The sequence below is a fragment of the Neurospora tetrasperma genome (genome assembly GCF_000213175.1).
Source record: "Neurospora tetrasperma FGSC 2508 unplaced genomic scaffold NEUTE1scaffold_5, whole genome shotgun sequence".
Lineage (NCBI taxonomy): Eukaryota > Fungi > Ascomycota > Sordariomycetes > Sordariales > Sordariaceae > Neurospora > Neurospora tetrasperma.
The window spans coordinates 2,509,278-2,536,718 of NW_009799103.1; the positions used below are offsets into that span (position 1 = coordinate 2,509,278).

The 27,441-nt window shown below is 52.3% G+C and overlaps 7 protein-coding genes across 7 annotated transcripts; 3 read left to right on the forward strand and 4 right to left on the reverse strand.

The window, feature by feature from the left end:
• Window positions 1-1,563: 1,563 nt before the first annotated feature.
• Window positions 1,564-3,703, reverse strand: NEUTE1DRAFT_67388 (formamidase; the record flags this gene model as incomplete). The annotated part of the gene is made up of 4 exons (XM_009855107.1): window positions 1,564-2,000; window positions 2,096-2,723; window positions 2,806-3,065; window positions 3,643-3,703. The coding sequence occupies 4 exons, from the start codon at window positions 3,701-3,703 to the stop codon at window positions 1,654-1,656; spliced, it is 1,296 nt and encodes a 431-aa protein (XP_009853409.1).
• Window positions 3,704-3,922: 219 nt separating this feature from the next.
• On the reverse strand, window positions 3,923-5,723 carry NEUTE1DRAFT_67393 (uncharacterized protein; the record flags this gene model as incomplete). Its single annotated transcript, XM_009855108.1, has 5 exons — window positions 3,923-4,408; window positions 4,463-5,015; window positions 5,078-5,250; window positions 5,325-5,431; window positions 5,515-5,723. The coding sequence occupies 5 exons, from the start codon at window positions 5,645-5,647 to the stop codon at window positions 4,214-4,216; spliced, it is 1,161 nt and encodes a 386-aa protein (XP_009853410.1).
• Window positions 5,724-6,756: 1,033 nt separating this feature from the next.
• On the forward strand, window positions 6,757-8,908 carry NEUTE1DRAFT_131315 (uncharacterized protein; the record flags this gene model as incomplete). Its single annotated transcript, XM_009855109.1, has 2 exons — window positions 6,757-7,027; window positions 7,086-8,908. The coding sequence occupies 2 exons, from the start codon at window positions 6,757-6,759 to the stop codon at window positions 8,906-8,908; spliced, it is 2,094 nt and encodes a 697-aa protein (XP_009853411.1).
• A 184-nt stretch (window positions 8,909-9,092) lies between these two features.
• On the reverse strand, window positions 9,093-9,359 carry NEUTE1DRAFT_103014 (uncharacterized protein; the record flags this gene model as incomplete). Its single annotated transcript, XM_009855110.1, has 1 exon — window positions 9,093-9,359. The coding sequence occupies one exon, from the start codon at window positions 9,357-9,359 to the stop codon at window positions 9,093-9,095; it is 267 nt and encodes an 88-aa protein (XP_009853412.1).
• A 54-nt stretch (window positions 9,360-9,413) lies between these two features.
• On the reverse strand, window positions 9,414-11,494 carry NEUTE1DRAFT_123988 (uncharacterized protein; the record flags this gene model as incomplete). Its single annotated transcript, XM_009855111.1, has 4 exons — window positions 9,414-10,467; window positions 10,537-11,003; window positions 11,075-11,302; window positions 11,423-11,494. 4 exons carry the CDS (start codon window positions 11,492-11,494, stop codon window positions 9,726-9,728), a joined length of 1,509 nt encoding a protein of 502 aa, XP_009853413.1.
• A 1,981-nt stretch (window positions 11,495-13,475) lies between these two features.
• On the forward strand, window positions 13,476-17,329 carry NEUTE1DRAFT_148083 (uncharacterized protein; the record flags this gene model as incomplete). Its single annotated transcript, XM_009855112.1, has 4 exons — window positions 13,476-13,658; window positions 13,749-14,582; window positions 14,654-16,716; window positions 16,769-17,329. The coding sequence occupies 4 exons, from the start codon at window positions 13,476-13,478 to the stop codon at window positions 16,977-16,979; spliced, it is 3,291 nt and encodes a 1,096-aa protein (XP_009853414.1).
• A 5,412-nt stretch (window positions 17,330-22,741) lies between these two features.
• NEUTE1DRAFT_86082 (White collar 1 protein) lies at window positions 22,742-26,333 on the forward strand (the record flags this gene model as incomplete). Its single annotated transcript, XM_009855113.1, has 2 exons — window positions 22,742-25,673; window positions 25,740-26,333. The coding sequence occupies 2 exons, from the start codon at window positions 22,779-22,781 to the stop codon at window positions 26,331-26,333; spliced, it is 3,489 nt and encodes a 1,162-aa protein (XP_009853415.1).
• Between the last annotated feature and the right edge of the window lie 1,108 nt (window positions 26,334-27,441).

Here is a 27,441-nt window from a genome sequence, read left to right on the forward strand (position 1 = left end):
TCTTTATTTGTATTTTTTTCCGGACACTTTTCCACACGGTCGTCAACGCAAGGGACCGTGTAAATCCGAAGCTGTACTGGGAAATAGGAGCTAGATCCGGAAGAGTGCAATATGTTCTTTTCTGCGCTTAACCAAGGAAAGATGATGCGTTCTCCTTCTTCTTCTTCTTCCCTCCCTTTCTTTCTTTTCCTTTTCTTCAAGTTTTTTCCTGAATTTCTTTTATCATCATCTCTATTCTTACCCATCACATCTCATACTCGCAAGAGGGAGGGGAGAAGGCCCCGGGTTTGTCCGTTGTTACCATGTCATTTCACTGCCACCCCCCTCTCCCGATCCACATTTTAGTCTGCATGAAGCCTAAATATCGACGCCCAACACAGAAAGAAAATCAAGGAAAGAAAGAAGGGGATGGCAGCACATCTTAGGAAACATAACAACCGTCATGTCATCCTGAGCCTATCATTGACTGTTTTTCTCCGAGGGCAGTTTGACTGTCATGAATTGAGGTAGTCGACCGAGATTAAATCACCACGTTTCTTCGGGAGGAAGCCGAGCCAAGCTGCGGCGCACACGGCCTTCCTTGGTGGGCCATCGGGCGTTTGGTAGACAGCATCATGTTCATTGTTTCATAACCTGTACTACGCAACAATGGGTGAAAGGGACCGGACCTGGGCCGAATGGCGTATCAAAGGGTAGAGAATTGTGTTGCCTAGCCCCATTCGCCTCCACCAGTCCAGTCAAGTGTCCATTGGTGTCCAGCGGTGGTGCTCCCGAATTTAAGACACAGGCGAAAGGCGGCTTAATTCGAAGCTGCATCTCATCGCCGTCGGGTAGCTTGATAGGTATGTCTTGCATTGAAAGGCAATAAAGATACGAGAGACTAGTATCAGTACAAATAGTATCCCTGATGTCCTCCTCGTCTGAAAATCCGTGTCTCCCCTGCGTAGATAGGCACGTGGACTGCCGTACCGGCAGGGCTGAAGAGAACAGACTGATGTTATGTCTACAGTAGCTTCGTTCAGTAACAGTCAAGCAGTTCGAGACGAGTTCCAGTAGTGTAGAGATCTACAGTCGGTAGAATGATTTATGAAACCCGCAGGGATTCACAAATTGGCTTCTGGAAGATGTCAGGTCAAAAAATGGAAAATGCCGTCGAGCAGGAGGAAAGGAGGAATGAATGTCGCACATGGACAACTCCAGGCTTCCGCATTCTCAAAAACATCTGATCCCTCCCGTCCCTGGTCATAACAATCAATCCCCACTTTCTTCTGTCGAATGTCCACACGAATGGATTCCCTTCGGGCGCTAGCGAAGATCGTGGAGACAGGAACTACGAACGGTACATAAGGAATGTACCTGTTTCTTGCGTTTCATCTGCCTCCTTCCACCACGGTTTCTGGCGGTTATCTTTTTTTCTTTTTTTTCTTTTTTTTTCTCGCTCGCTTCGCACTTTCACAAAGATCTGGTCGCGATTTGTTTCGTTTCAATCATCATGTGTGTACTTACACCCTAATACACGATTCGTCTTTCAAAAGCCGTGGAAACAGTCGTTCGGAAAATGCGTTCCAACTAAAATTCACCCACTCATTTTCATCAACTATGTTTACCTATCCTACAGCCAAAACTTCTCTCGCACCACCCTCACCTCCTCCTCTACTCCTTATAAGTCAACCCACCACCAAAGCTGATTTGACTGTTCTTTCCTCCGTTTGTGACCTTCCCCTCAGTAACGCCCGTCTCGAACGCACATCTACCGAGATCTCTCTTGGTCTCTCCGGCCTTGAGCGCTGCGGCGGGGGAGATGTCAAAGTCAAAGATATCCATTGGCAGACCGAGCGTTGTGCAGGCATTGGGCACATCCACGATACCGGCCACGTGGCCCTGGATGGGCGCGCACGAGAGCAGCAGGTAGATCTGGTAGTCGGAGTAGCCAAAGCGGCGGAGGTACTCGATGCAGCGCAGGACGGTCTGGCGGTAGGCGACTGTTACGTCCATGTAATCTGTCGAAAGCATGCGTAGTCAGCACCGAAGTTTGATGACGGTAATGGGACTGGGATAGTTGAAGGGGGGGGGGGGGGGGGGAACAAAAACGTACGCTGCTTCCCATGCTCATCAACAGAGAACCCCTCAAAGTAGATATACCTGCCTGGTCCAAAGCTAGGCTCGACCGGACCCGGGATGTAAATAGGGCTCTTGAGCCCCATACCCTCCACCCCGTTCTTGATCACCTTGAAGTTAATAGTGATCACGCCGGCCATCTCAATAGCGCCGCAGAATGAAATCTCGCCATCGCCCTGCGAGAAGTGCAAATCACCCACACTGAACTTGGCCCCGGGCACATGGACGGGGAGGTACACCTTGGATCCCCTGCTCAAGTTCTTGATGTCGCAGTTTCCTCCATGCTCCGGCCTTCCGGGGACCGTTCTCGCACCCTCCTTGGCCACTTTTTCAGCAATTTCCTTGCTGGCCGCGCCGGCGTGCGTGTTGATGGGCTGCGGCAGATGAGCCACGTCGCGATCGGCGAGCTTGTTGGCAGCCACCAGCTCGCCCTCACGCTTGTTCCACGTGGCCAACACCTCGGCCGAGGGAGCGCAACCGATGATGCCCGGGTGGATCAAGCCGGCGAACTTGACGCCGGGGATGTGGCGCGAGGTGGCGTAGATGCCCTCAAAGTCCCAGATGGCTTTGGCCGCTGAGGGGTAGATTTCGTCTAGGAAGCCGCCCTGTGCCACTCTCTCAGTCAGCAACAGTTTTACTTCCACCAACACCAAGAGGGGAAGGAAAAAGAGAGAAAGAGGAACATACCCCATTTGCCTTATCAAAGATACCCGTAAAGCCCCATGGCCGGTCCTGGAACGGCTGCACATCCATGATCTCTACCAGCAACAAGTCGCCCGGCTGGGCGCCCTCAACCTCAAAGGGGCCAGACAAGTAGTGGATCTTGGTCAGATCGACGTTCTTCATGTCGTCTGCCGAATCATTGTTGCCGATTTGTCCGCCTGTCCAGTCGACGCACTCGATCTTCACGGTTTCGCCGTCCTTGATGGAGCCGGCGAACGGGATGTCTGGGTGCCATCTGTTCTGTTTAAGGGTGGGAAGAGGGTAGAACGGTTTTGTCAGTTTTTTTAATCTTGACTTGTCTGACAAGGTTTGGATAGAAAGAGACGGAATCACTAACATGAAGTTGAGGCTGTTCGGAGGCGGGCTTGTCAAAGTCGACTTTGCAGACGGTTCGGATCTCGGTTTTGCCCATATTGTCTGTCTGTTTCCTTGTTGTTTCTGACTGAAAATTGGTAGGTACAGTGGAGAGTGACGAGTCAGTATCTGGCAAAAAGTGCTCGCAGGGAACCCGATGTTGAAGACGAGATTTAAGGGCAGAATTTTAAGCAGGTGACAAAAGGTAAGCTCATATCCCGTAGAGAGGATGTCGTATTTATATGTACAATCTTATACCTCTTCTCTAGCATAATCACCTACCCATGTATCATCGTCAATGGCTCCAAAGGTCATAGACGATTTCCTTGCTAAACCCCCGCATCCTGTTGGCGATATCGGTGCGGTACTTGGCTTCCAGATATCTCAGCAGTTTCGATAGTTCCTCTTGGAAACGCTGATCAACAGGACTAGTATGCTCGCAATTACCAAATCTTAAAGGGCGATTGGTGTCACCATTATTGTCGGGTCGAGCCAAAGGAGAATCCATTGGAGATAAGTAAATGTCGATAACCTTATCATATCCCGAATGACACCCGCGTTGTTCCCGACCTTGAGGAGTGCCCCGCTCGCCCCTCAATCCAAGCCGAGCTACTCCCGTCCTGTCCCGGCACTTACTATGGACGGCAATTTGCGATAAGATAGGGAAGAGGCATCCCGATAGAGACATTTGGACTTTCAAATATTGCGCGAGTCGTAATAGTCGTGGCCTATCTATGGATCCATGAACATGTGAGTGTATGCTTTTTGTCATAGAATCCCTTATATAGGCCTACATGGAATGTGTAGTGTACTCTTGCTTACATCGTTACTTGACGGAATTCAACTACATGCAGTTTCAAGATGACAAGAAGGGACAATAGTCTATGTAATGATACAATTCAAGTTATGCTTAGGCAGGCTGTGATGTGTAGGATCTGGAGTCGCTTTTGTAATTTCATATGCCAACTTACACCAGTGATGTTAGGTGTGGGTCCTGGCAAAGTCGCCAAGATACAAATCAGAGTTCCGTCTTAGGGTTCGGGTCATGGATCGAATACGGAGGCGGTTTGTCATGGATGCTGTCCATGTTTGCCAACGACAAGTTGAGGAACTTCTGCTTGTTCCTCCATTCGAGTTGGCTCTCGGCGAACCCGCTGGACTCTGACGGCGGCGGAGGCGGGTCGGATACCTTGGTGATCAGATAGGCCGCGCTCTGTATCATCGAATTAGCACTATACATGACTAGGCTTGAGGTGGGATAACTCACAGCTTCAGCAATGCCATAAATCAAGACTCCAAGAAGAGGAACACGGAGTAGGATGTAGAATCCAATACCGAACCCAAACAGGAGACCTTCACGGCTGCGGAACCACTTTCTCTTTTGCTCACTAGTGAACCGGATTCTGGCAAAATACGGCTCCAACAGCTCCCTCACAAGACTCCTTGAGGAAAAGTAGCTCTGCAGGAAGATAACGAGGTACCTCCTGGGCAGGAGGATGCCGGTGCCGAAGATGACGGAGGCAGGGCCAAGACCTACTGCCCTGTTGAATGTCCAAAAACTGGCTGCCGGAAGGACGAAACGGCCAACATAAGGCAGGTATGAGGCCGCAAAGACGGCGAGCGAAATGGCGCCTTTCCTGGCGAACCGGTAGATAAACATGGAGATATTCTCAGCGGTGCTTGTCGAGTTCGTGGTGCCGTCTCTGACCGAGTACTGGCGCAGGTTCGGGTAGTACATGGGTCGAAGCTTGCTAGGGTCCTCGTCATGCTTATGCTTGTTGACATAGGTTGTATCTACCCATCGGATTGAGTCCATGAATCTATGGAGCGACTGGTTAGCAGACTCTCCTGAGAAGTGGAAGTACGCCATATGGGAACATACAGATCATCCAACGTGGGAGTGACATATCGCATCAAACTCATGAAAAAAAGGGGGGCTTGGAGAACATGTTCCTCAACGAAGCCCAGCCCGCCCACCAATTTGTCGTCCCAGGTAGCATTGCGTAGATCGATCCCAAAGGACAGGAACCAGAGTAGGACCCTGATGCCGATGATCTAAGAAAAGAAGTGTCAGAACAAGCAAGCATACGCAAGCTACCTATATGGGCGGGGAGAGAGGAACTCCATACAGGTATGGATATGAGCAAGCGGATGAGAATGCCAGCAGCTACAGCAATGGCGGCCTGTTTGTAGTGTCGTGAGGTGAAGATGCCGGGATTCTGCAGTGCCCGTTGGGCTATGTAGGCGCAAGATGTCAGTACCTAGGTAGGCAATGTGGGCAGACCCGGGAGACAGGCGCACCACGGGATTATAACATACCACCAACAAGCGTCAGCTGGGCACCTCTGATAATGGCATTGAGGTCGAAGTGGGAGATGTCGAACTTTCGTTTTACTTGTTCGGCTACAACGTCGAAGGACTGCCGCCTTTCGAGCCTGTCGGCGGTAGCCATGGCGATCGATGGACTATCGGGTGTAGATAGATGGATGTGTCCCGTTCGTGTGGACGATGACTGAAGTCGTTTGGAATGTTTAGATCGGATGAAAATGATTGCGACAAACGCCGGGTGGAGGGGAGGACCTGGGACTGCGCGACGGGAAGAGCTGACGCCTCGAGCCCCGGTCTTTGCACATGCCAAAATATGATGTCAACAGCCCACCGTGCCCGCTTTGTGGACCGTGCTCGGAGGCTCCGGCAACGTCGCGCTAAGCCAAAAAAAGACGTTATCCGCACGGCATACACTGTTCCCCCTGGCTTTGTTAAGGACAGGCTTCACAAAGTGGTACTGGCAGATGGCTATCTACACTACCTAACAACCGCCGTGGAATCTGGTAGTTACTAATGACTATAGTACCAATAAACCTCATCAAGCGCGATAAACGCCAACGATCGGATGACCCGACCGGACGGAACACGGAGCGCATTGCTAGGTAGGTACTGTACTGCTTTGACATCTCTTATGAAAAGAGCGAACGGATGAGAAACAGCCCGAGAATCGGCTTTTGTTTCCTGTTACTCAGCGGGTCCCTCCAATTCCATACGTATTTAAATTCCCCCTGGCGTTAGCGTCCGGCCTGCCGACCGACCTATGCCCGCTGCGTCTTCCCTACGTGGATACTACTACTAGACTAGTGTCTAGTCTAGCACTGGTGCAAACACTGTCACCGTCCAATTTATCGAAATAATTCTTTCCCACGATTTCCGCCCCTAGAATCTCCTTTGTCAAGACTCCCGTCTTGATCTCTTCAACCAGCTGTTGTTGATGTCGTTGCTTTCCGAAACCTACCTGCAAGCCATTACCACCCAGCGACGACGCTGAGCGCTTCGCGTTGACCCAGCGTAGCACTGTGACGTCGGCTGGCCAGACATCGAGAACTAAATCGTGCCATTTTGTGACAGCCTCAGCGACTCGCTCTGACCGGAAACACCACCCACGCGCCGACGACCAGTACCGTATAATATTGTCCGATTTCCCTCCGACCGCAGCTTCTCCATGTGCTGAGTCTAGCCGTCTTTCCTCCGCGTCACGATGCTCTCCGCGACATCATAAAGCTGCGAACAATGGAGTTCTCGAATCCCTTCGCCGATACGGCTCCGCGCCGCAACTTTACGGCTCCTATAGACTCTCAGATCCAAAGACCGTCTACATCAGCAGGAGAAACAAGCCATGCCCTAGTCGATACGCTCTACAGTCACCCTTCGGTCAAAATCATATCCTTTACTGCTGGGAACCGGCCCCCGACCCTCGGTCCCACTCCTCCTAATACCCCTACCAGCGTCGAGCCGGGCTCTCTGCCGTGGTCTTCCCATCTGGAGAGGACCATTGCAGTCGGTATGTCCGTAAACTGGAGCGTGTGTGGTTTCGGAAGTCTGACAATATCACATTACAGGACATTTCAGAATATACCGTGCCCCTGGCTCGATCACCTTTCTCAACTGCGGTTCTGCCCTACAACCGATATTTCCAAAAAGCCAGGCTTGGTGTGTTGATGAGGACTCGAGCAAATTCATCCTACAAATTCGGAGGCCCCAGTACTGGCGCATCGAGGTACCTGTTGACGACCCGGAGGATGTACGACGCGCGCAGCTTCTGCGTGAGGTTTTCGACCAAATCCTACAATTCGAAAAGACTGAATGCCCTTTTCAGCGATCCTTTACCGTCGAGCTACCCGAACGTCCGCAGACGCCGGTTATTAAGAAACCGTGGACTCCTGTTAGGAGATCTAGTGAATCCATCATTCCCACCCCGGTCAGCGCGATCACCATACCCGCCCAGATTGCCCGTGTACACCGAGGTCCGCCTAAAGATGACACTATCAGAGTGCGCAAGAGAAGAGCGACTGGTACCACAAGCCAGTCAACCTTACCCACCAGCGATGATCTGTTTAGAATACAGGAGCATAACATCGTTTCGGTACCCGACATTACACTCTCAAGTCAGCCGGAGGAGGAACCACAGCAGCCAGAGTCGTTGTCTTCGCGGAATTTCACAAGGACCCCTCTTATACCAAGCGGCCAGCAAACTAGTCATTCTGTTGCCGCACCCCCACAGCTAACGTTGATTACTGCACCGCACTTTACTGAGCCATCATCCATACATCAACTGGACGGCCATGCGCCAGAAATACCCGGATCACAGTCTTCGGTAACCTCCCGCGACTCTTTCCACAGTGTACGGTCATGCAACTCTCATATTTTCCCCCCTTCCCCACCCTTATCCAAGCCGACGTCTCCTTCAGGCTCTTCCTGTCCACCTGGAAAGAGGAACGAACCAGCCGCAGACTCATCAACCCTTACGTTAGATAAGGCAAATCAATCTAACATGTCCCAGACATCGGATACCAGCCCGGTAGCAATTGATCGAAGCGCCACCTCCAGCTCGACATTTCACGGCACAGCTCCCTCGTCTACCCATGACATCGACTCTCCATGTAGCCCAACAACAACAGGACTGATATTAGTTACTCCGTCGCCCAACGCATCACCGACTTCCCGTTCCCGATCTCCCTCCGTCAGCAGTCGTCGCTCTCTCATCCGCGGCCGTCCAACAACAAGCAGCAGCATATCCCCCAGTAGGAGAGCGCTTTCACCCCTACCACGCGCTGCGGATTTGTTTGCGCCTCGTCGAAGGGCGCCCTCTACCAGCAAGCTCGAAGTGGTGCGCAAGCTACCCATGACGGTCATCAATAAGTCCTTCGAAATCTTGATGGCGCCTCCCACACACTTGATGAGCCTCATGCTTACCGTTGCGGCGCGCATCACCGCTGGACAAAAGAGCGGCGCGGTCTTGGGATCCGGCGAGGGAGGCGAGAGGATACCCGTGCAGTGGGATCTTTCGGACGAGACGGAGGACAACAGCAGTTTCCCCCAACGGAAACCGTCAGCAGCAACAACGCTGTTTTCATCAGTGAGAAGGTGGAGTGTGTCTCACGTGAGTAATGATGACGACCACCTGCCCCCGCATATGCGCGGGCGGGAAAGGGGGATGAGCTTGAAGATGGCGGGGAGTTTCCCGGAGTCGGATGAGGAGGGCGAGCACGACGATGGCGATGGCGGCAGCACTTCGGATTTCACACATGGTTCTCACGAGCCCACAGCTCGACGAAATGGTGCTCTCAAAGCCGACGATGGGTTGAGGCTCGATGGTGCCGGGATTGGAGTACCAGAAGACGATCCCCAGTTCGATTGGAATCAGAGCATGGGAGTGGATTAAATGGTGTGCTTACGTGGAGGTTCGGCATCTTACGACTGCTTTGAATAAGATGGAGCAAGATCTAGCAACCAAACCCCCCTCAGCCCACAACACAAATGTGGAAAGGGTTGTTGTACCTGTACCAGTACTACTTTGTTCCTATAATTCGGTGTTTTAATGGAGAGGGAAAGGGAGGGGGGCGTTTTCAGGGAACCTGGGTATGCATGGGATAGATAGATACCCTGTTTCGATGTCCCTTTAATAGGTGGTGGATATTAAGGCTCAGGCGCTCTAAAAGCGGCGAGAGGGGGATCAAAGGTCGAGGCCGAGACCAAGGGAGAGGTAGAGCAGGAGTGTGTTTGGATACCCGGACGTAGGTGAAGCGAAAGGTATCACCGTCTAGGAGCAAAGAGGGAGCAGCCCTGCCATAAGCTGAGGTTAATGGCGTGCTAGTCTGTGACATGCAAGTCATGAAAAACCATACTACTAGCTAGAAAGAAATCAGCGCGATACTGGCACCATTGCATAGTCGAAAAGTATTATATTTCGGTTTAGTTTGCAGCTTTGAAAGGCTGGCATCATATATGGAACCCCGTATAGAGAATGGACACAGCAACCATCCCAATCTAGCTAGCCACCCATAACGAATGCCTTACCAAGTAGATATAGGGAAGGCAGTAGAATGCATCCCCTTTTGTTTCAAGCCATAGCTGTTCCGTTTTATGCATATCGGGGCTGTCTTGATCGGACTGCACCCTCCTGCTACCTACAAAAGTAATTATCGAATCTACCTTAAGCTGTCCATGTGTTTAACTTTGATTTCTGCTTATACATGACATCACCTTCGAAAATCAACGCTTCCTCTTCCATTATCTCTCCCAGTATCCAGCGTAGGTCGGACTGAACAGCTCGAGCTCCGTCTTCTCCTAGCCCTTTGCTCACTAGGATCCAACGGCCTCAGGCCACTTGTCTTTGCAAACAAGTTTAGGATGTCCGTCAACGACACCACGCCTGTCAAGCGCCCTGACAGTCCAGCACCCGGCAGCGCCGAAGCCGGAACCGAGGTGAATGGCCCCTGTGCTGACGGCGACTGGGGCGTCGACGTTGTGATGGCACCTGGTGGAGGAACGACAACAGCTGCCGATCCAGGGGCAGGACTGCCCGCTCTGCCGGGCGAAGCAACCGGAGGTGATAACGTCGAAAGGGGAGGCAAGCTGGAAGCCTGCAGCAAAGGTGTAGCCGGGGCGCTAGGCGACGGCGAAGCGGACTCAACTACCCACATACGATGAGACTGCGTTGCGACCAGCTTGGCGACCGTGTGAGCTAGGGTAGAATACGGATTGACGTAGAAAACAGGGAAGGAGTCACGGCCATGCTCGACACCACGTTCGGACAGAATGACGCTGACGAAGTGCATGCATGAAGCCTTGAGCAGGGGCAGACTGTTGGCGTTGGTTAGGAGGCGCACGTCAACGGTGGAGATATTTCCCACAACGTTGTGGCCGTTATCCACAACCGCGACGGATGTCAGGCCCTCGGAGCTCATGAGAAAGAGAGCATCGGCAAGAGGAGCGTCAGCGCTAGGAGATGTTAGCCAAGCGACTTCATGGCACTGGGCAACTTAGGTACACAAAGCGGAGGTGGCTTACTTGATGGCAATGATTTGCTGCGTCCCGATTTGAAGATCACGCAGCGGGATCGTGTAGAGACGATCAATTAAGGGGAAATTGACGGCCTCGTACCAGAAGAACTCAAGTAGGCGCAACTGGCTCAAGATACCCACCACTTCTGAGTCCTTATTAGTGACCAGAACGCGGTGAATGCCACCTCCAAACACTTCAATGGCTTTATCGAGAGTGGAATCGGCTGGGAGCTTCACCAGTTCCTCGTGGCGAAAGATGGGTTGGAGGGTACGTAACGGGATCTCCTCCTGAGACTGCGCTTTGACCGAAATATCTGTATATAGAGCAACCTGTTCTTCTTCAGGCTTTGCGAGGCCTACCACGGCCAAAAGGTAGGCATTGAGATCGCTGTGGTCAAAGGTAGAAACGGCTTCCTTCGAAGACGAGTCCTGGCGGACAAGAACCACATTGTTCGGACTACTTTGAAGCAGGGTCTGGACAGTAAGTAACGATATCAGCAAGGTCCAAACCAACAACGAAGATTGGCACAGAGGTACTGTCGCACCTTGGTGGCCTCTTGGATACTGGTGTCCAGTTCCGCCCATTTAACCTCATCCGGCTGCAATAACTCGCCAATGGCAATGTCCCGCCAGTCGCGGCCGACATAGCGAGGGTTTTGATGGCGGTTTGGCGGTGGGTGGTTCATCAGGTCTTGAATTGCTTGCTGCGTGAAGGAGGGGTGTCTCTGAGTACGTGGCGAGGGGGGCGGATGACGTTGGTTCTCGGCGAAGCTCTGGCGATGCGAATGCGACGAAACATTGCTCGTTGTTTTGGACAAGGGGTTGCCGCCTTGAGAGCTGGAGCGTTCTGGAGGAGACGGGAGCGAGGCGCCCGACAGTGCAGTGTCAGAGACCTGGAAGCCCGGGTTGGCGCTGGCCAACGTGCCAGGAGAGGGCGATTTGGGGATTTCTGATGAGGACTCCATCGAGGCTTCCGAGATGTGGTGGTAGTGTTATTATTGATGGTGTTGTTGCTGGATTTCTCGGGTAATAATGCACGCAACTTGAAGCACTCGCGTCGGACACGGCGATGATGCGGATAAGACCGAAGAAAGAAGAGAGCTTAGGGTAGTTGGAGATGGTTCACAACAGATCGATGCGCGGAGAGAAGCTACTACTGGTACTGTATCTTTGCCAAAAGTTCAAGGTGACCGCTGCCGTCGTAGTCGGTTCCGCTGTTCGGAAGGTACAAGTATGCTTCGTATGTAGAGGTATGTAGAGGTTGGTGCGTTTCACTTGAGCTTGTCCGCAATCTCGGGGTCGTTGCCGCCGCCGTCTTTGCGCAACCGAGTATGTGGTAGGTAATGGTGGAAGTGTATCTGAAATTCTGAAATATCTGGCAGGAGAGTGTAAGTAGTAGTATGGAACTGAATCAAACACTCAGTGATAAAGTCGAGACCAAAACGAGAAAGATACTGACAGATCGGCTTGTTGCGACTGCCAACGAAACTGACGAAGCAAGAAGAAGCATTGACCAGTCGAGAGCAACAGGAACCTATGGAAACGTCCGCCTGATTCTCAAGTCCAGAAACAAGAGAGCAATGACGATGGTCCAGCCGCGGCACGTATCCTGAGCATGCCTTAACGTGATGGTGCGGGGTTGCCCCTGTCTAGCCTATGCGCGGGAAGCACTAGCCTCCTCGCATCACTGACTGTCAGGCTACTCTCACACTAAGGCGTGCAAATAGTCTGTAGGTAGTGTCCGGCGATAAGGTCACCTGCAGGGCAGGCAGAACAGGGCTGAGGCTGTCACCTGTTGACCGTTGCTGCGCTGCACCCAGAGGCAATCTAGTGTAGGTAAGTAGAGGTAGGCTGAGGTGCGAACTGAAGGCAGCCTGGCGCAATTTTTGTCGATGAAGGTCCATCCATATCCAGCGGGGCAACTGGGGTTAGATCAGGCCTATCCACCATTTTCTGTCACCTACATTTCATCTGGGCCATCACCTCCGAGTCCTGCTTCCCTTCCATGTTGTTGATCATGATCATCACAGACGCCCTACCCACCCGGCAATGGAAGCCCGGGCACACAAGTTGTGGAAGCTGGAGCCGCCCTGGAGCTTTCCATAGGTTGGAGGAAGGAAAGGCCTGAGCCGGTGGCCACCTCAAGATGCCACTGCCCCACTCCGTAGTTTTAGCGGACCTCTGCCGCTTGATAGTTACAATTTACTAGGTGATCACATAGCAAATGGTGCTGTGCTCTAACGGGATGTTGGCGACGCGGCGGCGGGAACCTGGGCGCTTCTAATGTCTGCCTGCCCTACCTATGCTATGCCGAGAGGCACCTACCTACTTTTGTACGCTACAGTGCCGTGTGCCCCTCGGCCCCCTCCATTGATGAGCTCGGGTTGACCCAGACCCAATCAAAAAAAAATATTGTCCATTCGGTTTTCATACGGTCCATGCCCCCCCCCCTTCCCACCACTCCCCTCGACCCTTTCGAGCCAGTCTAGAGCCATCAATCACCAATTCTCGACAATCCAAATCCACCTTTGACTGGAGCAAAGTCGAGTTTCGGACGCGTCCTTTATCGCGACTTGAATTCATTCAAGTCTCGGTTTTATTAACGGTCACCGTCGACGCCTGTCGTCAATCCATCATCAACTTGGCACTCGAGTTGCTTCTCCATCTGCACCGTTGCCGTGTCCACCTCAAGTCCGTCCTCCCTGGTCCGCCTTTTTCCCGGTCCTCATCCGTATCAGACTTTAGCGAGAGTTCTGATGTTGTTGTTGGGCCAACATCGTTAACCACGTTCCGCCTCTTCCAGAGCCCACCGAACGACGATAACCCAGGGTCACACATTGTGTGTAAGGAGTGCAGTGTGCTTTGCGATTCACTCTTCTGCTCCCCGACCCCACGGCACCAACTAGACACAACTAGCACTCTACTTCGCAACATACATCATTCATCATGTCGGTCCTTCCTGCCGATGTCACGGCCGAGCTGAGCCAGCTGCTCCAGGCTCTTCAGTCGGCCGACAACAACATTCGCTCTCAGGCTGAGGAGCACTTGCAAAACAACTGGACCAGCTCCCGGCCCGGCCTCCTCTTGATGGGCTTGGCTGAGCAGATTGCTGGATCAAGCGACGCTTCGGTATGGCTTCTTCGCAACCCTCTTTTGCTGGGCCGGTCGCCTCAGCATGTCACTGCTCACATATAACTCACTCGTTTTTTAACCTTGCAGGTCCGTTCTTTCGCCGCCGTCATTTTCCGCCGGATAACACTCAAGACTCGCAAAGCCACGCCGACCTCCGAGGCTGCTACCGATATGTTCCTTTCCCTTGACAACTCCGAGGCCGTCGCTGTCCGCAACAAGATTCTCGAGGCCATCCTTGCCGAGACAGACAGAAACGTTCGCAACAAGATTGGTGATGCGGTTGCCGAGGTTGCTAGGCAATATTATGACAATGACCAAAATTGGCCAGAACTACTTCAGACTCTCTTCAACCTCAGCCAAGCACCCGATGCTGGCAAGCGCGAGACGGCCTTCCGTATTTTCCACGCTACCCCTAGCATCATTGAGAAACAACATCAGGATGCCGTAGCCATGGCATTTGCCAAAGCCTTCACGGACGAGTCAGTTGCTGTCAGGCTTGCTGCTATGGAGGCTTTTGCGGCCTTTTTCCGCAGCCTAGGAAAGAAGAATCAGGCCAAGTACTTCGAGCTCCTTCCTCAGCTCCTCAACATTCTTCCTCCTATCAAGGACTCGCAAGATTCGGATGACCTTAGCCAGGCCCTCATCGCTCTCATCGACTTGGCCGAAAGTTCCCCCAAGATGTTCAAGACCGTCTTCTCGACTCTTGTTGGATTCAGCATTTCAGTCATTCAAGACAAGGAGCTCACAGACCTCTGCCGACAAAATGCGCTGGAACTTATGGCCACCTTTGCCGATTACGCTCCGTCCATGTGCAAGAAGGATGCTTCTTATACCAAGGATATGATCACACAGTGCCTTAGCTTGATGACGGATCTTGGTGAGGATGACGATGATGCGGCCGAATGGCTTAGCTGCGACGATGTAAGTTGTTGAGTCACTTGTAACTTCTGTGGGGCCCATACATTGGCTATGTGCTAATGGCGTTTATGCAGCTCGACACCGACGAGAGTGACTCCAACCATGTCGCAGGTGAGCAGTGTCTCGATCGTCTGGCTAATAAGCTCGGAGGTGCCGCTATTCTCAGCCCCATCTTCGGCTGGTTGCCTAGCATGATGAACTCCCCGGCTTGGAGAGACCGTCACGCTGCTTTGATGGCTCTGTCCGCCATTTCAGAAGGCTGCCGCGAGGAGATGATTGGTGAACTGAAGCAGGTCCTTGACTTGGTTGTCCCGGCTCTGAAGGACCCCCATCCTCGTGTCCGTTGGGCTGGCTGCAACGCCCTCGGCCAGATGAGCACCGACTTTGCTCCTACTATGCAGAAGCAGTACTACGATATCGTGCTGTCGGCCATTGTGCCCGTCCTTAACGCACCTGAGGCACGGGTCAAGTCACATGCTGCTGCGGCGCTTGTTAACTTTTGTGAGGAGGCCGACAAGAGCGTCCTTGAGCCTTATCTTGACAACCTTTTGTCGCACTTGTTCCAGCTTCTTCAAAATGAAAAGCGTTACGTCCAAGAGCAGGCTTTGTCCACCATCGCCACCATTGCTGACGCCGCAGAGCAGGCATTTGCCAAGTACTATGATAGTCTCATGCCCCTGTTGATGGGAGTGTTGCAGCGCGAGAATGAGAAGGAGGTCCGCCTCCTCCGTGCAAAGGCGATGGAGTGCGCCACCCTGATCGCCCTTGCGGTTGGAAAGGAGCGTCTCGGTGCGGATGCCATGGCGCTAGTGCAACTTTTGGCCAGCATCCAGCAAAACATCACTGATCCCGACGATCCTCAGGCCCAGTACCTCATGCACTGCTGGGGAAGAATGTGCCGTGTGCTGGGTAGGGATTTCCTTCCCTACTTGCCCGAGGTTATGCCGCCACTCCTCGAGCTTGCTAGCGCCAAGGCCGATATCCAGCTTCTGGAAGACGACGAGCAGATTGAGCAGCTACAGACCGAGGAAGGGTGGGAGCTTGTCCCGCTCCGTGGTAAGACTATTGGTATCCGTACCAGCACCATGGACGATAAGAACATGGCCATCGAGCTGCTCGTGGTGTACGCTCAGGTTCTTGAGGGTGACTTTGCGCCTTATGTCGCAGACATCATGGAGAAGATTGCTCTTCCTGGTCTGGCCTTCTTCTTCCACGATCCTGTCAGGTACATGTCTGCGAAGCTGGTTCCGCAATTGCTCATTTCGTACAAGAAGCAGTACGGTCCCGGCTCCAACGAGCTCAAGGGCTTGTGGACCAGCACCGTCGTTCAGCTCCTCGACGTTCTTAGCGCCGAGCCTGCCATTGATACGCTCGCGGAGATGTATCAATGCTTCTATGAGTCCATCGAGGTTATCGGCACTGCCTGCCTTGATGAGACGCACATGGGCCGCTTCATCGACGGTGTCCACTCCACTCTTGAGGATTACAAGGATCGGGCAGCCGCTCGTGAGGAGGAGCAAGGAGGTGAAGATGGCGAGGACGAGTCGGAAGAGATGCAGATGGCCATTGAGGACGATCAGACTCTCCTTTCGGACATGAACAAGGCGTTCCATGCTGTTTTCAAGTATCACGGCGCAAGCTTCTTGAGCGCATGGAGCCGCCTGCTTCCCACCTACAGCAGCTTCCTGAGCTCGAATGATACCACGCAGCGACAGTGGGGATTGTGCATTATGGATGATGTCCTAGAATACTGTGGTGCTGAGAGCATTCACTACGCCCAGTATATCTCGGAGCCTCTGCTCCTCGGCTGCCAGGATGCCTCTCCCGCTATTCGTCAAGCGGCTGCGTATGGCATTGGTGTGGCTGCCCACCATGGCGGCCAGGCTTGGGCGCCGTTGGTGGGTCAAGCCGTCGAAGTTCTCTTCAAGGCTACGCAGATCCCAGATGCGCGCAACGAGGACAATGTGTATGCTACGGAGAATGCCTGCGCTGCCATCGCCAAGATCCTGCATTTCAACTCTTCTCAAGTCGCCAACCCCGACCAGGTTGCGACACAGTGGTTTGAGACTCTGCCGGTCTTGAACGACGAGGAGGCGGCGCCCTATGCCTATGCTTTCATGACCCAGCTAATTGAAAAGTAAGTCTCTTGTCCTGACATGGCGAACTGGAAACGACTAACCCGCAAATAGGCAACATCCTGTCGTTATTTCGCAACCCGCTAAAGCTTTCTACTACGTCGCACAGGCGCTTGAGGTGGACGTTTTGAGCGGACAGACTCTTGCGCGCGTGATTGCCGCTGTCAAGAACCTGTTGCAAGCAACCGGTACTTCGCCCGACCCCGTACTGCAGCAATTTGGCCCCGAATCTCAGCAGTTGATTCGGGAGCGGTTTAGCAGTTAAGAAGTGTGGGAGGTAGTGGCTGTGGAAGAGAGATGACATCGCTGATGGACGTAGGAGAAGGAAAAGCAAAACGTCGACTTAAGAAGATGGTGATCTACTTGCAAATCAGGATATAGATGGCATGGAACCAGAAGGAATTGACAGGAACTGGTAGGGAAATCATGGTAAGAGCGTGGAGAAATACTTGCGCACGCAATCAGGCCATTGATGGCCTTGGTCATGTAGGGGAGAAGGCGAGAGGAGTCGAAGCGGAAATCTGAATTTGATGGAGATACCATGCACACCATAACGTTCCTCCAGCGCACGTAACCATTTATCTTACACGTATAAAAACACATAAACACTTGTAAATGACTAGGATATGTAACATGGATCGTTCCAATCTTGCCTTTTAGTTCGGGTGGGATACAGGGGAGATCGGAGGGTTGGATGTCTGCTACATGAGCACATGTGTTGCGTCTTTGGTTGGAAAAGCTCTACAGGTACTCGAGGGTCCTTGAATAGAATACAATGGAGTTGATAGACCACCAGCATCTGATAGCGGCGGGTATCTGCAGTATGGCATTGTACATGGTACCCTCGATACATAAGTACCCAGATGGAGGCTGATCAGGGGTCTTTTCTTTGGGGTCATCCAAAGCAGCCACACCAATTTTACAAACCTTGGGTCCGGGTCCCCGTTCTGAACGGGAATGGGTGCATACGTACACTACAACTTGCAAATGTGCCATGATTGCCATACCGTCATTCATCTGACACTATCTGTACCTTGGCTGTTTCTACGTTTGTGTGTGTGTATATATATGTCTGTATTACGCTGCCGGCAAGGTTACTCGAGGTTTATTGCCATCGATCCGATAGGTACTCCAAAAACATCTTGCCCTAGTATACTGTATAATACGCAAGTGTCCATCAGGGGGGGTGTGAGGCTATTACTGCGTATACCTTTACTTAGTCTATTTGAGGAATAATCAAAAGTGCGACAATCGACGTCATTTGGTGGAGCAACTTGTTTATCATTGTTTGGTTTACCGATTGGTTAGGTAAGTGGTCCCCCGTCGTGGACTTTGTGGGTTCGCAATGTGCTTTTTTTTCTTTTTTTCTGATAGTACTTACACTAAAAAGTAGTGTAGTGTGTGTAGTGTAGTGTGTGTAGTGTGTAGTGTAGTGTAGTGTCGGGTAGTGTAGGTAGTCTTTGGCAGCAATTCCGTGAGCGGAGGACGGGACTCGGGAGGATGGGCGTGGGAGTCACGGGAGGAAGGAGTAATGATGAGTAATAGCGAGAAGAAGGACGGGAACTGGACGAACCGGCGGCGGCCCGTCTCAGGTGTGCTACGAGTTTTTGTGGGGAGGCAAATGATAGGTTGAAGGCGGGCAGGGCAAAAAAAAAAAAAAAAAGAAAGAGGGTCGACGTAAAAAGGGTCAGTCAAGTCAGTTAAGACGGTCAAGATGTTCGTTCGAAAAGGAGTCAATCAAGGGGGGTGGGCTTTGAATGTCTGTCCTGCTTTGTGTGCTGGTTTTCAATCACAAGGATGAGAAAGAGAGAGAGAGAGAGAGAGAGAGAGAGAGAGATCGACGGTGTACACGTGTGTAGTGTTTCTTTTTCTGTTCATCCCTTTTTCTTTTCCTGGATTTGCATTGCAAATTCGAAGAAAACAGAGTGGTAATGAGCAGATGGGGGAAATCGATCGCTGGTATGCGAATCGGGAGAAAATCCCATGTTTTGCAATGCTTTGGGCCATCGCCCATTGCTTGGGCCGGGGGAGGGAAGGGAGCATTGGGAGATCATCGGGGGGATTTCGGTGTGTTACTGTAGTGTAGACTAAGTACACTAAGTACCTTTGACTCGCTCGTCCAGGGCTGGCCCAGCTTTTCGACTCTTGGGTGCTGGCTAGGTTAGAAAGGAACAAGCTGATGGTTGAATCCGTCCATGCTGGCTGATGAATAGTCGATCTTGCGAGTGGCGGGTATCAAAAAATGTTTCATGCATAGAGTGTTCTCGAATTTATAACATGATGGTACATGGCGGGTTTGGTGGGAAATATGTTGATGCAAGAGGAGCAAAACGCGCTGCGAAATCGAGGGCTGTTTTTGCCGAACCGAGACAAGCTCTCAGCTTTGGGCTAGTGGACGACGGTGTGCGCAAAGTGTGTCTCGTCACACACGATTGTTGTAAGTCTATTCCGCGCCATGCTTGTTTGAAATTCCGTCCAGAGCGAGTCGGGCTGATGTTTCCATTTCGAGACTGGGGAAGGCGCTGAATATATTTCAAACAATAGGTTTTCATGCGAACGCATGTCTTGCTACGTAGGTACGGTGGCAGTTGTGGGTTGCAGGTTCGGGGGGTTGGTTTGCTAACTGTTCTCCATACTTAGTCATAGTGCGAAGATGCTGTGAAAACTAAAAAGGAAGCAAAGCCAGTGGACGAAGGAAAGGATATTTTCGTATATGTAAGCACACGAAAGAGAGCATAGGGCGATCGCGATTTCCATGCTAGGGTTCTGTCGATCGGCTGTGAGGGTGGGGAGGGGTTGACAAATAGTGTAGGTGAAAAGAATCGGGACCCCTTCGTTCGAAAGTCGGGCACACCTAACTGAACCTCATGAGACCCGTCGTTCAAAAACGACACTCCTCTTTTCGGAGGAGCCTCACGTTCTCGACTTTCCCACGCACACACGCTCCCTCCCGTCCGTTATCAGGATGCGACTAGTCAAGCCAGTCCGAAAACGTTCGGGGTGCAGCGTAATTGCTGGAAAATTCTCGGCTGGCGCTTCCTTGCCAGGCAGGGCAGGGCAATGCCAGGGTACAGTAGCAGGGTCTGTGCTAGCATCATGTTCACTCCACACCAAGGGAGCATCATTGCTGTGGAGTCAACCTCATGGTCAATGTCCGATAATCCGGGTGTGTCGTGAACATGGACAAAGGGTCATGGGAAGGGGGAAAATGGGCTTTCATATTTTTTTCTACATCTTTCATGTCCTTTTTCGGTGTGTCTTGTGCTGAGGTCATCATGTCGGAATCTGCCAAGAGACGCCGTCTTGGGGGGGAAGTTGAGGGATTGGCATACCTAGTGACTGACGTCGGCTTCGCGGGGCCTCCGCCGGCTTTAAATGCTGCCAAGTCTTTAGGCTACACAGTACATAAGGTGCAGCACCGAATTGTAGTGTATATGATGGGGCGAGGGTTTTATGTACCGTTTTCTTGGATGGGGTTTCAACTTTCTCAGGGTCCTATTCCCAAAGCGGATGGGATTTGGGGGAGGCTGTGAAGAAGGTCACGACATGTTTGCATATGATATCATTCTGACCCAACAAATTGGCGACGACGTGGACGGGGCGCGCCGAGCGGCGATGAGTCCGTAACCCCGAAATGACGGGCCGGGGTCATGGGCGACGGTTGGAAACAGGGCAGGGCAGGGCAGCACACATTGCAATGCCCTCATTTTGGGCCCCAAAAAAGGGCGCATTTTCTCCCATTTTGCGGCGCTGGAGATGGGGCATGGGGTGGATTAGCTAACATTGGACACCCCTCTCGAGGGCCAATGGGCACAAGGAAAACCCGCGGGCCGCGGGGCCGGCGGGGGGAAGCGGTGCGGGATTGGCAGGCCCCTGTGATGTTCTCGACCGCGAGAAGTGGTGGTGACTTGGTGTGAGTGGCTGCCAAGACTTGTTCAAAAAAAGAGGGGCGCGCAAATATGTAGCTAGTGTAGTGTAGTGTAGTGTACTATGTACCTAGGTCCCGTCTGCCGACCTGCCACTTCGTTTGGCCGCTCGGGGTGTCTGTGAGCTTCCTGAGCCTTCCTTCAGTTCCCTTTGCCGTTCGTCGGCTGGGCCGCCAAGAGGGGAACGGCGAGTACAAAGAAGGGGCCCCGCCCTATCAGGTCTCTCTCCCTGAGGAAGGGCCAGTGGCTACAACCTAATCCGGAAGCGTTACTTATCAAGTGTGGATTCGCGTGTGAATGAAGCTGCAGAGAGTCTGCACCGTAGGACCAACGGCCGGCTGCGGTTCACTCTCATTCATAGAGTTCAAAGGCACTGACTGACTGACTGACTGCACTTTGTGGTGCACTGCACTTGTAAGTAAGACCGTGGATGCGGCCACCTGCCCATTGCATCACACAACTGAATTCAACCATGGTCCAATCCTGCGTCGAATTGTTTTCCCAAAAGCATTCGTCCTTGTGATACCCGGCCCATTCCTTGGGCAACAACCTCATACTACCCTCTTTTTTTCTTTTTTTCCCTTTTTTTCTTTTTTTGGACTTGACAGACGACCCGGGGGCTTCCCTCACGCGCTTCCCTCCAGCTTCGGCAAAGAAAGAAAGGCCTCTCTTTTTTCGCCTCTTCTCACCTTTCACAGCCCTCGGGACACACGCCGTTCGATAGACGCAACGTCACTCGTCGACCGTCCCGTCTCTGGACCACCAATCAAGACCGAGTCCTGCCAAACCCACGGCCAGAGGGGCTCCCATCGTCTTTGCTGTTAGGGCAGAGCCGGATTCCGATTCCTCCATCCCGTCTTCCACTTTCCCATCCCGTATGTTGGAACTCTCTTTTTTTTCTCCACGTTCCGTTGCGAAGCTGCCAGCCAAGAACCACGCACCACATCGATGCCATACATCCATCCCGGAAACACCCACTACTGCTATACACCTTGACACTACCACTACACTCACTACCACATCACATCTACCTTATCCTGGTGGCCATCCAGCTAGATAGTACCTACATACTCTCTTCACCTATTCCCGGCCCTTGTTCGTTAGAGTTTCCACGCTTAGTCCATATACACTACACTACACTGCCGGGCTTGTTGCAAGCCACCTCGGCCACCCTCCTCCTCAGCCTCCCGAGTCTAATCACACTCGTCTTCTTCCACTTATTGGTGCAGCATAGCGTCTCCATTCGTCTTTTCCCCCTCCTGGGCTCGCTCAGGGTCCTCCCCCAGTACGTCCGCATTCCACGTGCGTCCCCTCTGCACTCTGCAGCCTGCGCTTGCTTCCGTGATCCGGCGGCGTCTGGTCATCTCCGAGTCGTCCCCCCTCCATCGCGTACCTAGAAAGAAGCTGAGGTGATCCCCTGTGTCGCTCAAGCGGGCTTCTTCCATGTTTGGGTCCAAGGCAAGAAGGCTACGGACGAGCGCACTGTACGCGTAACACTCGATCGCCCGGCTCCGCTCCGTCTACCCAAATCACCACACACACTGCACCGCGTGCCCGCATGCCGGTTTCCTGGACATTCCCAGTCCCCCCCTGCGCTGCTTCGTCCTTGCTTACCCCGAGTCACACTTCACCTTCCCTGCCAAGAAGGCCCTGACTTTCTTTCTCTTTCATACAGCTAACCGCTGCCTGGTCACCTAGATAACTGGCGCTGCCTTGAACACGCACACGGACACAGAGATACTTTATTCTTTTTTTTTCCGACAGCCAAACAAACTTCAAACCCCATGCTCGGGTCCGCCGCCACACTACATCTCCGCACGTTCCGTCCCACCTCCCGTTCCGTCTGCGTCTCCACGTCTGAGCTTCCTTCCCCGTCTGCTTGAGTGACAGCTTCGTACCGACAAGCAGGTACCAGTATCAGACGGCTTATTGATCCATGCAGCAACGACACCCACGGTCCCTCAATGTGATCACCCGACCCGGCCCTTCCTGGCGCACCACCTTTTAGCACACCTATTCTACGACCAAATCCTAAGAGAGAGATAGAGAGATAGAGAGAGAGAGAGAGCTTCATAGCTAAGAGCTTGTTCCTATTGTCAACCCAGTACGAATCGCTTGGGGCGACCGATGCAGCCACCATGAACAACAACTACTACGGTTCCCCGCTGTCTCCTGAGGAGCTTCAGCATCAAATGCACCAGCACCAGCAGCAACAACAACAACAGCAGCAGCAGCAGCAACAACAACAACAACAACAACAACAACAACAACAGCAGCAACAACAGCATCAGCATCAGCAGCAACAAAATACCAATCAACATCGCAATGTCGGCATGATGAATACGCCTCCAACTACAAATCAAGGAAACAACACGATTCACGCTCCAGATGTAACCATGTCAGTAGGAAGCGACTCTCTTGACGAAATCATCCAGCAGAACCTCGACGAAATGCATCGAAGGCGGAGTGTCCCCCAGCCCTATGGGGGCCAGAATAGGAGGTTGTCCATGTTTGATTACGCGAACCCCAACGATGGTTTCTCGGACTATCAACTCGATAATATGTCAGGAACTTATGGGGACATGACTGGCGGCATGGGCATGTCAGGGCACTCGGGCCCGTATGCAGGGCAGAACATCATGGCCATGTCGGACCACAGCGGTGGATACTCGCACATGTCGCCCAATGTTATGGGCAACATGATGACTTACCCCAACCTCAACATGTACCACTCTCCCCCGATCGAGAACCCCTATTCTTCGGCCGGACTCGACACTATTCGCACCGACTTTTCCATGGACATGAACGTGGATAGTGGCTCCGTCAGCGCAGCCAGCGTTCATCCCACCCCTGGGCTTAATAAGCAGGACGACGAGATGATGACCATGGAGCAGGGCTTTGGTGGAGGTGACGATGCCAACGCCTCTCACCAGGCCCAACAAAACATGGGCGGTTTGACTCCGGCTATGACTCCGGCCATGACCCCTGCAATGACGCCGGGTGTCAGCAACTTCGCACAAGGCATGGCTACACCAGTCTCACAGGATGCGGCAAGCACGCCCGCGACAACCTTCCAGTCTCCGTCCTTATCCGCAACAATACAGACAATACGAATTGGGCCGCCGCCACCGCCGAGCGTCACCAATGCCCCCACCCCAGCGCCATCTACCTCGACGCCGTCAGGTGGAGGAGCGTCCCAGACAAAGAGCATTTACTCCAAAAGCGGTTTCGACATGCTGAGGGCGTTGTGGTATGTGGCGTCGAGGAAGGACCCAAAGCTCAAGCTCGGTGCCGTGGACATGTCTTGTGCGTTTGTCGTCTGTGATGTAACACTCAACGATTGCCCCATCATTTATGTGTCCGATAACTTCCAGAACCTCACGGGCTATAGTCGCCACGAGATTGTCGGGCGGAACTGCCGCTTCTTGCAGGCCCCCGACGGTAATGTGGAGGCTGGCACCAAGCGCGAATTTGTCGAAAACAACGCCGTATATACGCTCAAGAAGACCATCGCGGAGGGCCAGGAGATTCAGCAGAGTCTGATCAATTATCGGAAGGGCGGCAAGCCTTTTCTGAATCTGTTGACCATGATTCCCATTCCCTGGGATACCGAAGAAATCCGTTATTTCATTGGATTTCAGATCGATCTCGTGGAATGCCCTGATGCCATAATCGGCCAGGAAGGAAATGGGCCCATGCAGGTCAACTATACCCACAGCGATATCGGGCAGTACATCTGGACGCCACCTACCCAGAAGCAACTGGAGCCTGCCGACGGCCAGACTTTGGGCGTTGATGATGTTTCGACACTTTTGCAGCAATGTAATTCGAAGGGTGTTGCATCCGACTGGCACAAACAATCCTGGGATAAGATGCTTCTGGAGAACGCAGACGATGTTGTCCATGTGTTGTCGCTCAAGGGTCTCTTCTTATACCTATCTCCGGCCTGTAAGAAAGTGTTGGAGTACGATGCCAGCGACCTCGTTGGGACCTCACTGTCCTCGATTTGCCACCCGTCCGACATCGTGCCGGTGACGAGGGAGTTGAAAGAGGCCCAGCAACACACTCCAGTCAACATAGTCTTCAGAATTCGGAGAAAGAACAGTGGTTATACCTGGTTTGAAAGCCACGGAACATTGTTCAACGAACAGGGTAAGGGTCGCAAGTGTATCATTCTTGTGGGGAGAAAACGCCCCGTTTTTGCTCTACACAGAAAGGACCTCGAACTCAACGGCGGTATTGGTGACAGCGAAATTTGGACCAAGGTCTCGACATCGGGCATGTTTTTGTTTGTTTCATCGAATGTCCGATCGCTCCTGGATTTGCTCCCGGAGAACCTCCAAGGTACCAGCATGCAAGATCTCATGCGCAAGGAATCCAGAGCCGAGTTTGGGAGGACGATAGAGAAAGCTAGAAAGGGCAAGATCGCGAGCTGCAAGCATGAGGTGCAAAACAAGCGTGGCCAGGTGCTCCAGGCCTATACAACATTCTACCCCGGAGATGGTGGTGAGGGTCAAAGGCCAACGTTCTTGTTGGCGCAAACAAAGCTGTTGAAGGCGTCATCAAGGACACTAGCTCCCGCGACCGTAACGGTCAAGAATATGTCTCCGGGCGGTGTTCCTTTGTCGCCAATGCAAGGGATCCAGACCGACAGTGATAGTAACAGTCTTATGGGCGGGAGGTCGAAGTCGGGAAGCAGCGATAGTACGGGGGCCATGGTCTCAGCTCGTAGCAGTGCAGCACCCGGCCAGGATGCGGCTTTGGACGCCGATAATATATTTGACGAACTCAAGACAACGCGTTGCACCAGCTGGCAGTACGAGCTGAGGCAAATGGAGAAGGTGAATCGCATGTTGGCCGAAGAGCTGGCGCAGCTTTTGTCTAACAAGAAAAAACGGAAACGAAGAAAGGGAGGAGGTAACATGGTGAGGGACTGTGCAAATTGCCATACGAGGAACACGCCCGAATGGCGGCGTGGGCCAAGCGGGAATCGAGATCTATGCAACAGTTGTGGGTTGAGATGGGCAAAGCAGGTAAGCTATCAATTTTCTTCTTTGGATTTGTTTGCCCCCACGTTACTAATGTGGAAAAATGGATAGACTGGGCGCGTATCGCCGCGCACCTCATCCCGAGGTGGGAATGGTGATTCGATGAGCAAGAAGAGCAATTCACCTAGTCACTCGTCGCCCCTTCATCGAGAAGTCGGCAACGATTCACCGTCTACTACCACCGCTACCAAGAACTCACCCTCTCTTCGAGGAAGTAGCACCACTGCACCCGGTACGATCACAACGGACAGCGGACCAGCGGTCGCATCGAGCGCTAGTGGAACTGGTAGTACGACTATAGCTACTTCAGCCAATTCTGCTGCATCAACCGTCAACGCCCTGGGCCCTCCTGCGACAGGTCCCAGTGGCGGCTCACCGGCTCAACATCTTCCGCCTCATCTCCAGGGAACACACCTTAACGCCCAAGCCATGCAGCGTGTACAGCAGCACAAGCAGCATCAGCAGCATCAACAACAGCATCAACAGCAGCATCAACAGCAGCATCAACAGCTTCAGCAGCTTCAGTTCAACCCTCCACAAAGCCAGCCACTCCTGGAAGGCGGAAGCGGTTTCCGTGGAAGCGGAATGGAGATGACCTCAATTAGAGAAGAGATGGGCGAACATCAACAGGGCTTAAGTGTATAGGAACCACTCGGCCCATTGACTACATCGTCGACCTCTTATGACTCATCGGTCTCAAATCTGTCGTTGCCTGCAGTGGAAGTCGGTGGCCATACTGATCCCCAGCAACAACTACAAGATCAAGGCCGCTGTCAGACTCAAAGGCAGGGACGACGACAACAACAACAACAACAACAACAACAACAACAACAACAACAACAACAACAACAACAACAACAAAAAGAACATGGTACGAGTCTACCGTCCCAGAGGCAACGGTTACACAAGGAGCTTCGTGAGTTCCATGAGTTGCATGACTCGCGGGAATGGCAGCAACAACACCAACAGCAGCAGCTTTACGCCTCACAACAACGATGATATCATGTAGAGATGCAAAAGAGGTTGCAAGACCGGCAGCAAATGCAAATACCGCAGCCGCAGCAGGAGCGGCTGTAAGAGTAACCACGCATATCATCACCGACCGAAGGACCGAAAGACGATATTGAGTACACCAATAACCTCGGCGGCCCATCTCATGCCCACTGTCTCTACTCGCAGCTACTATACGTTACCTGGGCTTCAATACAATAGAGAAGGTGTGTAGAATATGAGAACCAACATTCCCGGAACGGACGATGGGAAAACGCTTGAGGCCCACGCGGTCGTCAGAGAGAAAAAGGAGCAATCTTACTAGAGATTTGCAAACTTCGGATCATACCAGACCTATATACATACATGCACACATACTCGTATACGTATGTCATGATAGTTTCCTCTTCTTTTCTTTGTATGTGGAGGGTCATTCAACAGAAGAAGGCCTGCATAGTGTAGACTTTTACATCAAAGTGGCACGAGCTAGGGATGGAGTATTTTCAACAACAAGGGTAGGAAAAAGGAAAGGAAGGACAAGGATTGGTGAATGGGCATGGACAGGTTGATTTGAGTAAGACTGGTTGGTTGGTTGGTTGACAGGAGCCGGAGCGTTTAAGAAATCGGCTGCTTGCTGGCTTGACACATTGTGTTTTTCAATTTTTTTATTTTTTTTTGGATGTGCTTTTATATACATATATATCATCATAGTTGGTTTTGATTAGGTCGTTTATGTACTGCATTCAAATATGCATTCTTGAGC